At 30.5% G+C, this 10,745-nt stretch overlaps 1 protein-coding gene across 1 annotated transcript; it reads left to right on the top strand.

Moving 5' to 3' along the window:
- The first annotated feature begins 1,293 nt into the window (after positions 1–1,293).
- Positions 1,294–2,459, top strand: LOC131654990 (uncharacterized). The gene has a single exon (XM_058924904.1). The coding sequence runs from the start codon at positions 1,521–1,523 to the stop codon at positions 2,229–2,231; it is 711 nt and encodes a 236-aa protein (XP_058780887.1). The 5' UTR covers positions 1,294–1,520; the 3' UTR covers positions 2,232–2,459.
- Positions 2,460–10,745: the final 8,286 nt, after the last annotated feature.

Here is a 10,745-nt window from a genome sequence, read left to right as displayed (position 1 = left end):
AAATCGAATCTATAGATCATTCTGGAATCATATATTAATCCATAATAAAACTCAGAAAACTATATGTCATTATCACATGAAATAGTTCAAAGATTTTTATATCATGCAAGTACAGTGCATGTATTAGTTTACTATAACCAAACTTTATTTAATGAGTAACTTTACATAATAGCCAATAGAATTTGTGCATGCATGTATCAATTGTTGTATGAGGCAAAAAGTAGCATCCTCCTCCATTATTGTTGTTGATGGACCATGGAACTTTTTGAGGGTTGACAAAAAAGGGAAGAAGAAAGCAATTAAGCAAAGAAAGTGTGTGTTGTGTGGCATATACATTTTTCTTAGAGAGTAAGAAATGGAATGCAAATCTTTGTGGTTTCTATGTTGACCAACTGTCATGCACTCTCCAATAGCCTACTGCCAGATTACTATAATATTATATTCTTTTTATATTCAAAAAATTTCATTTGAGATGATGAAAAGAACTTATTTTATTTATTTATTCATTTATGCATGATAAACCAAATGATGTTAAAGTATTTTTATTTAATAATTTAATGTACTGGATATTATATGGATGACAGAAAGGCAAACAGATTTTGGAACCTAAAAAAGTAGGTAAAATTTTAAATGTCATGTTGAGTGGTATGAGTAAGAATATAGAAATAAACGATTTCAAATAAGTTGATAAGTTTTTTTAAGGGGAAATAAACCTATTTTATTTTACCATTTATCTAATTAATTTGTTGTGCATGTTTTAAAATTTTTTTGAGTTTAATTGCTATGCACTGTCAGTGTAAAACTTTTTACACGGTCAATGCATCACAACCACTCAATCATATTATTTTTTAAGAAATTAAAATAAAAGTCAAACACTTCCAATAGATTAACGGTTGTAATTTACGGTGTAAAACTTCTTTCCACTGTCAGTATATTTCAATTAAATTCATTTTTTTTACCATGTCTTTGTTGCCAATTCAATTACATCGCTTAAATATCAACAAAAAATATAACAAAACAAAGTAAAGTATTTAAAATAGGAGGAGAGAGTAGGCATAATTTTCAAATAAAATAAGAAAAAGAAAAAGCATTATTTAAAAAGAAAAAGAAAATACATTATTTAAACTAAAAAGCAAGAAAAAAAAAAGAAAAAAAATAGAATACCAAGAAAAAGTAAAAGGAACTAGATTCGCGGTGTCTCAAAATAATTTATTTTACAAACACTTATTTTTCTCATGCTTTCTTTCACATCTATAAATTAAACCAAAACATCACCACTCATTTCCGAAAAATATAACCAAACCTCAAACAACATACATTCTATTCTCTCTTGTCACATTCATATTCACACTTGAATTTTTTCTATACAAACAATTTCCATGCTTCTGATCCCAAACACCATTGCAGTTTCTCTAGATTCTGCTTTCATATACATTGTTCACGAGCACAAATTCTCAGTCCCTTTTATCTAAAACCACAACATAGTAAAACAAAAAAACAGAACAGCTTCTGTTTGAAAAATGGGTTCTGTCACTTTGCACAAACACAAACCAGAGAGATTCAACAAAGTTCAGAAACATAGTAATCTACGAAAGATTACGGATTTGTTGAGGTATGTAGAGATGTGCGTTGTGCTGGTTTTGATTTCTAGGCTCTCGTTTCAGCAACTACCATTGGCTTTGAAGAATTATAGCGAGTATTTTCGAGGGTTCGCGGTTAGTCCTGGATTTGTTTTTCTGATTGGGAATGTTATTATCATCACGCTTGTGGCTCAATCAGGTCATTTTTCAAATGATTCTTCGAAAACGAAAAGTTCGGAGCATGATTTGTATCTCGAGTTTCTTCAGAATAGTAACGTGTATCAGAGAATTCAAGGTTGTGATCAGAGAAAACTAGGTGTGAAAGTGGAGAATAACGTAAAGACTCGAAGCGTGGTGAAAGTTTCTGAGAAAGATGAACAAGGGATGGATTTGGAAGTGAAGGAGTATAGGAGGTGTCAATCGGAAATTGAGTTGGTGAGGGGTGTGGATAGTGATAATGAGAAGGAACAGAAAGTGTTGCTAAGGTGTGAGAGTGAGAATGAGAAAAGAAAGAATGGAAGCATTCAAGTTGAGAAAGAGAAGAAAATGATGGTGAAGAATTCGAGTTTGTATCCAGAAGATGGAATGAGTAATGATGAATTTCGTCGCACTGTGGAAGCATTCATTGCACGACAACAGAAGTTACGATGAGAGAAAAACAGAGGTTTTATTCGGAGATAATTTCTATGGAGTTTGTATTGGGAATTGGATTGGATTGTAATTTGTAAACTAAGAAGATAGAAACCTTTTATGTTTTTTTTCTTCTTTTTAATGAACAAAGAAATATGTGATGTATTTTGTATCATCATGTACATTAAGATCAAAAGGAAGTGTGTAAATAACTTCTTGGATAATAAAAACTTGTGCTTATTTATTTAATTGAGTTTCATTTTTAAAGATATACTTGTGTTATTTGATGTTGAATCAAGTGTGATGTATGAGATTTAAAATGAAGGTAACCTAGATGATTTTAAGGTTGTTTATGAGCATTTTAATGAGTTTTGTAAGAGGCAAAGGATAAAAATGTATTTGATAGTTGATTTTTTTATTGGGTTTTTGAGATAAGGTTGGTGTCAAAGCAACTTACTTGGTCGACAAATGTTCATACACAAGAAGTGACTTCCAAAAATTTATGGGAGTTTGGAGTACGAAACTTGTAGACTACTATGTTTTAAAGGTCGTTAAAACTTTACTTATTGATTAAATCAAGCTAATTCAACTTAATTGTAAGGTTGTGAATTGTGTCTTCAATAGCTATCTAAGAGGTAGGAAGGATTATATGAGCCATTTTAATTGAAATTTGGAGGGTCAAAGTTTACCCCTCCAAGATGTATTACTATTAGTGAGTCTTGGATTGAGAGGAAGACTAAAGACCTAAAGATGATGATCTCATAAACTATGGTGGGGAAGAATCAATTTGAGGTGGAGGTTCCTGCTACAAATACTAGTAATTATGGGGGAATTTTTATAGAGGCCTCTAATTATCGTTTGACTCATGATATGGATATGAGCAAGATTGTATCATAAGAAAAATACAATTGTGATGACCTTGGTAGATATGCTTTGAATATGGCTAAAGAATTTCAAAACTCATAAAAAAATTTCTGGAAGACATTCGAAAGTAGGAGGAGTCAAATATGATTGAAGACATACTTTTGGGAGTGTTAGATTAGTTGGGCAGAAAAATATGGTAGGAAGCAAATGGGTGCAAGTAGAAAAATCATGGTTCAAGTGTGACTTGAACTTGATCAAGGTTGATGAATAATGACTTTAACATAGTAAAAAGCAATACGGTGTTTGATGGATAAATTGACATCACCAGAGTCTAAAGTCAAGGTGGAGAATTGTAGAATTGTCTTAAAAGCTTAAGTGATGGAGAGACTAAAATCGTATTTTGAGACATTTAGAAACCAAAGTTGCAAAAAATTGAAAAGTAGTGGAAAGGTCGACGAAGGACGTCCTAATTGTGGTGGCAATGATAGACACGCCAAACAGGGACGGATCCGACACTTGTATTCTATAGTGCGAAAGAGGTTGTTTGGAGATGATTGAACTAGGTTTGGGCGTCGGGCATTCCTCGAGCATCGAGTCTGGTTTATGTAATTGACGAGTATCAACTCTGGTCATTTCGGTTGTTGGATTTTGTTGTTGATGAGTCGTGTTTTGGATCCGCTATGGATCTTTTTAGTTTCAGTAGTTATAAATGTGTGTATTTATCATGCTTAACAGAACAAACTTCATAATGTAGTATGAAAGGCAAAGGAAAGAAGTGGGAATTCTAAGGAGAAATTAAAGAAATAGTGGTAGAAATGTTTATAGTCGTGTTGTTGGAATTAGAAAATCTTTGGAGGTATCTAAGAGAATTGATAAACACTTGTAATCACCTTGGAGTTACATGATTCATATATATATATATATATATATATATATATATATATATATATATATATATATATATATATATATATATATATATATATATATATATATATATATAGAGTTTGAGAGATTGAGAAACACTTGGTAGAAATGAGGGTTTCTTATTGGGAACTTGTGATACTATTTTACTGTAACTCTTTTGTCATATCTTCTAAAAATTCTTGGAAATATAGTGAATCAACTAGTTTCTCCCTTTCCTAGAGTAGATCAGTTTGATCGAATTGGGAAAACAAAATTCTTTGTGTTCTTTTTTATCTTTCTTTTGCTCAACGTGTATTTGTTTACACTGATTATAGGTTATTTTGGCCGCTTGATGCCATTTATTTTGGTTATCATTATTCTTTGTTCCACACATATTTACTCTTGATGGATTTAACATCAAAATTAAATTCAAAGAATGATTGATGTGTATGAACCTATAAAAAATACTTGATTATTATTGTTATAGTTTTCCCAACAAAACCCCTAAGGCATTCCTCCATTCCAACCACTCAGCTCAAATTAGATAGTTTATATCTCCGTCTATTTCTCAATTATTTTTATTATGAACATAAGATATTTAAATCATGTGACTTGTGGTACAATATGGTCTCCAACTTTCATCTATAGGTTAGAAACACTTTTCCTTTTGCTAAACTTACACTCTATATACCCAACCCCACCTTACTTCTACTTAGGCGAGAACCATATATTTTAAAGGCTTGTTTTGAGGTCTCCAACCTCTCATTTAAATCTTCGTTCAACCCTCCAAGTAGAACTATATCATTTATAAAAAGCACACATCTCAGTGTTAGCTCTTGGATTTGTTTCGTGAGTACTTCCAAAAATAAAGTAAAAAGGTAGGGGTATATGGTTGAACCTTGGTGTAATCCTATTGTTATGATAAAATCGTTTGTATCTCTATCTTGTGTATGCACACTAGCCGATAAATCCTCATATATATCATGAATAACTCGAATATATTCAAACCTACAACCTTTCTTCTCAAGGTCTTTCCATAAAATCTCTCTAAACACTCTATCATACGCATTCTCCAAGTTAATAAAAATTGAGTGCAAGTCTTGTTGATCCATATGATATTGCTCCACCACACATCGTAATAAATAGACCGCGTCCATGATCACCTCTCAGGAATAAAAATAAATTGATTATGAGTAACTTGAATCTCGTTTCTCAGTATCTTTTCAATCACTATTTCCCATAAATTCATTGTATGACTCATAAGTTTAATCCTCCTATAGTTTGCACAATTTTGCATGTCCATTTAATCTTATAGATTGGAACTAAATTACTCCTTTTCTATTCATCCAATATTTTGTTAGACCTTGTAATTTTGTTAAATAGTTTGGTGAGCCTCTAAATTCCTTTATCTTACAGATTTATCCACACTTCAATAGGTATGTTGTCTAGCCCAACCGCCTTAATATTACTCATCTCTTTTAATGCGTTTTTTACCTCGTGTTTTTTAGTATAATGATATTAATTATATTTTTTATCCTCATTTGTAATATCAAGCAACAAGCAATTTAGATTCATATGAGATATCATGTACTTCGTTAAATATCAAGCAATTTAGATTCATATGTGTTATATCTTTTTCATGAACAAAAAATTTTCATTCTTCATCTTTAACACACTTCACTTGATCAAAATCTCATGTCTTTTTTTCTCTTTCCTTAGCAATCCTATACAAAGATTTGTATCCTTCATTGGTTCCAAGAGATTGGTATAATATGACAAAAGCTCAAGTTCTAAATCCAAAATTTATTGATTCTTTTAACATCTCTTTCACACTAAAGAGATGCTTGTAATGACCTAGATTTAGATTTTTTTTTTTGCATGAGATTTATCATTTTATAAGAAACTCACCAATAAAAATTGGAGGTTTTTTTACATGAGATGGATTAAATATGAATTTTTTAAGCGCCAATTTATCATAAGATAAAAACAATAAAAATTTCGTCTATAATTAAATTTTGAGATGATATTTTTTATATGGATTTATCACATAAATTACATAATGGATTTGCAAAGTTTCAAAGCATTTCTAAGAAGCCTCGATTTATTTTGATTTTTCGACCAAAACACGTATAAATGAATTGTTTTTATGAGGAAATAAATCAAAATAAATTAAGGTATTATCGGAATGCTATTAAAATTTGCATTCCATCTCTATTTTTTGTAATAGAAATCCATTTAAAAAGTGAGATAAAATTGCAATGCGTAGGTCTATGTTTCCTATCATTTCTACCTTTTGAACACCTTGACACTCGGAAAATTACAATAGATTTATCATCATACTGTTAGAAAATTTATAATTCTTCTTTATTTGTTGTCATAGAAATTTATGGAAAAAACTTAGATCAAATGAGATGTGTACGCATATGTTCATGTTGTTTCTGTCTTATGAAACATTCATTTATATGTGTTTCGGTAAAAAAATCAAAATAAATTGAGGCTTGCTAGAAATGTCAGAAAACTTTGAATTTTATTTCTGTGTTATGTGGGAAATTCCTCCAAAATATTAGCTCAAGATTTGATCATACGACAAAATTTTCATTATTTTTGTTTCATAGAAAATTGACACTTAAAAATTCATATTTAATTCATCACACGTAAAAAAAACTACTCTGATTTTTGTGGCAGATATTCTTATAAAATGATAAACTTGCTTACACAAAATTATGAAAAAAAAAATCTAAGTCTAGGTCATTACAAACATCTCTTTTTTAGTATGCAAAAAATTAAAAATTAAAAAGACTGAGTTTGCTATCAATTAGGTGCAAATTAGCTATGAATTAACCACCATTTATGAGTTTAAGTATGATGTTCATCTTAGCGACGAACTTATCTTCACTATTTAATCAATTAATTTTAAAAATATAAAATGGTCAAAATTACCACGTGACATGTCATATCAACAGATTTGCCACACAAACATTGCCACACAAACATTTCCACGTGAATGCCCAACCACCAAATTTTTTCATGTGGCATGCCATGTCAACTTTCGTTAAGAAAAGTTTACGGAAGAGACTAAAAATGTGGATTGAAAATATTATAAAAATTATTGTTAAAAAAAATGGTTTAATTGTAACTTTAATCCTTCTATTTTGTCTTTTTCTTGATTTTGATTCCTCTATTTTTAAAATTACTATCTTAGTCCCTTTTTTAAGTTTTATGTGCAATTTTTGTCCCCCTATTTTATTTTTTTCTGTAAAATTAGTTCATATTTTTGTCTTTTTTTAACAAAAAAACTCAAAAGAGATATCAAAATCGTGTTTTTAAAAATTGAGGGACTAAAATTGAAAAAAAAGCTAAAATAAAGGAACCAAAGTTACAATTAAGAAAAAAAAATTATGAACTAAAATTGAATGATAGTATTTCATAGGATTTTCAGATATATTTAACCCTCGTTTAATTTCAAAGAGTGAATTCCCAACTTTTGCTTAAAAAGGCCCAAGTTGATTAATTATATAATTTTCATAATATAATTATTAAGAAAAGTGTACTTAACTGGGGTTGTTATGTAGGGAAAAAAAAGTAAACGCATTCCTATTAGGAATCTGGACCGGTACTAGCACAACTCAAAAGCCATTCTATGTGATTGGCACTAACACAACATGCCAAAATACATTATTATTTTAACTTTTTAGGCACTAATTAATGTTTCAATATGTATTGTTTTTAAGCACCAAAACCTAACTTTGTCTACCACTAGGTCTAAATTTTCTATTTAGCTTTTGCCTTGTGCATCTTACTTTTAATTTAATTATTAGTATAAAATAACAAGTGTGTGCAATTAGGGACTTAATAACACTATAATATACACAAGAGAAAAACTATATTATGATTATTTTTCTTCTCCCTTCCCAAACTTAATAGTCACGGTAGCATTATTGTGACCTTCCTTCTTATCCCTCTTTGATGCACCTTCCTCATGGGTTTTGAAAAGGATTGTGAAATTTGTATTCTCACTCAAAGGAAAGGATGATGATTAAAATACAATCAACATTTTCTGAAATTTCTCAATATACTAATGAGAAGTACAATACCATCAAGTATCCCAAGCTTCAAGGCCTATTGCTTCTTAGTAGTTCATATTAGCTTTTAGCATCCTAGTTTTTTCTAACACATGTGATAACTCATGGTGAGAGCAAATAATGTCGTTTTATAATATTTTCCAAGATGTTTAGTTTAGTTTTGCTTATTTTGCATTAAGAAATTGCATGAATGCAGATTGTGGATTGAGTAATTGTTTATGTTTTTTTTTTTTTTTTTTTTTTTATATTTGACAACTTTAGTGTTTTGTGTTGTGGAATATTAGTTTAACATGTTAATTGATCAAGATATATTATATAGTAGTTACAGAGATGTAAAGTTATGAACAAGGACAAATCAAATTGCAGGAATGTAAAATGTAGAATTGACTTAGGACCGTCTTTGAGAGCGTGTAAGGGGAGTTACTGCATAGAGTCTCAAATTTTTTAGGGTTAAATTATATGTAAATAGGGTCTCATAAATTATTTGTTAGGTTAAATCTTAATTAAATAGGACCTCTATTTATTTTTCCATAATAAACTATAACTAACTTATAGAGGGTCTTCAAAAACTTGAAACGACTCTGAATTGACTCATTGTTTATGATGTTTTTATATACTTGACATCTCTATAGTGTTTTGTGTTCTCTGATATTAGTTTAATATGTTAATTGATTAAGATATATAATAGTTACATAGATATAAAGTGTGACACTCTAAACCCCACATATAATTTAGTATGAAATTTAATTAAATAAAATGCAACCATTCAGGATGTATTGCACAATCAAACATACCATGTTCTGTAACACGGGTTATAACATAATGATTTAGAATTTGTTATTGTATGCTCACATTCACTTAGAGTATCATTGCAGCGAAATCATAATTAAATCAATTAAACACAATACTGCAACTCATAATATTTAGTCTTATAAACCTCAACTTTCATAACATAACAAAAGTTGTATTATTCAACTCACAACAACTTGGAGATCTCAACAAAACATAAATAGTAACTTCAACAAAACAAAACAAATGAAAGCAAACGTTCTTAGTCCAATGTAACATAATCAGAGCAAGACCCTACTAATAAAACGACAAACTAATAGAAGCCACTCCAAGAGCTCTATATGGTTCGATTCCTGGCATGTATGGGTCAGCTCCTAGAACTTATGGGTCTACTCATAATGTGCAGTTTTAAAAGAATTCCTTTTCTATTAGTTTGTAGTCGACTCCAAACACGTATGGGTCGACCCCAACTGTTGTTTTTGCAACAAAAAAATAATTTTTAAGCTATCCAAACATTACCTTATATGTCAATAACTTATTTTACAAAAATATATCAATTTAATCCAATTTCCTACTATTATAACACCCCAAACTCATCTATTACTCAATGGGTTCATGAATTAACAAAATATTACAACACTATCATCATGTTCATCATCTCTAATTCAAGGTAAATCAAACATGATTTCAGTCACACAATCATATATATGAACACCAAAAATCATCATTCAAATATTGACTCATGAGAAAATACAACAATCATCATATAACAACTATCATAGCATTACAATTCAAAATTATGAATCAAAACACCTAATCCTAAGAAGGTTAAGGGTCCCTCCATTTATCCCTCATGCTTTAACACCCATTAGAGAAGCACATCTCCTCCTTAGCTTGATTTTCCTAGCAAGCAATGAAATTTCTCTCTTGAAGATCTTCTTCTATTTTTTTATCTATTTTTTTAATTTTTTATCCCCCTATTTTAAAATCCGGATTTTTGGTCCCTAAACTATGATTTTTTGAGGATTTTAGTCCCTCTGCAAATCTGAGGCCAATTTTTGATGACATGACACTCATTTTGTTGACGTGTCAATGCCAACTCATTTAAAAATTAAATCCAATTCTTTTTGTAATTTCATATATAACTGTTGTGAAAAACGATACCAATAACAAAGTATAATAGGGAATTAGGGAAGAGAATAAGAACACGAGAATTGGTTATAACTGCTATTCTTTTACTTTCTCTTAAAACAAGATTACAAGTTTACAAGAATAACAAATAACCTCTCTCACCCTAAATTAGGATTTGCAGCTTAGCAATGATGAGAGACTAGTATGCTATTTATAATAAAACGTAACATACTAACTAATGGGCTTCTTCAGCAAGGCCCATTACACAAGCCAACTTAATAAACAAGCTAACTTAACAAATTAGGGTTTAAACACTAAAACCTAATTTAACATGCTAAAAACCCTAGCATCTTCGACATCAGCATGTGAACAATCCTTCGACTTCATGCTTAACTCTGTCGAACTGTCGAACCAAGAAGCTACCCTTCGACAATACTAGAGTTCGATCCAATATCTCACAAATCTCCACCTTGGACCTAACTCTACAACGTCAAGGAATAGACTAGCTTTCTTCATGCAGCTTTATCAACTGCATACAGTGGAAAAACTTACAACTCGGCAATGTCTTGGTGATCATATCAGCAGCATTGTCTTCAGTCGAAACCTTCAGCACTTGGACTTCTCCACGCTCGATTACTCCTCTGACGAAATGCAGCCTCACATCAATGTGCTTAGTTCGTTCATGATAGGCTGAATTCTTAGACAGGTGTATTGCACTTTGACTATCACATTTAACAGTGATACCTCGACCTTGAAGTTTCAG

The sequence above is a fragment of the Vicia villosa genome, linkage group LG3 (assembly GCF_029867415.1).
Source record: "Vicia villosa cultivar HV-30 ecotype Madison, WI linkage group LG3, Vvil1.0, whole genome shotgun sequence".
In the NCBI taxonomy this organism is placed as follows: Eukaryota; Viridiplantae; Streptophyta; class Magnoliopsida; order Fabales; family Fabaceae; genus Vicia; species Vicia villosa.
This window is presented reverse-complemented; position numbering and strand designations above follow the sequence as displayed.

Bases quoted from the DNA above. Each gene is read 5' to 3' on its own strand.
- LOC131654990 (XM_058924904.1), top strand. From the start codon at position 1,521: ATGGGTTCTGTCACTTTGCACAAACACAAACCAGAGAGATTCAACAAA.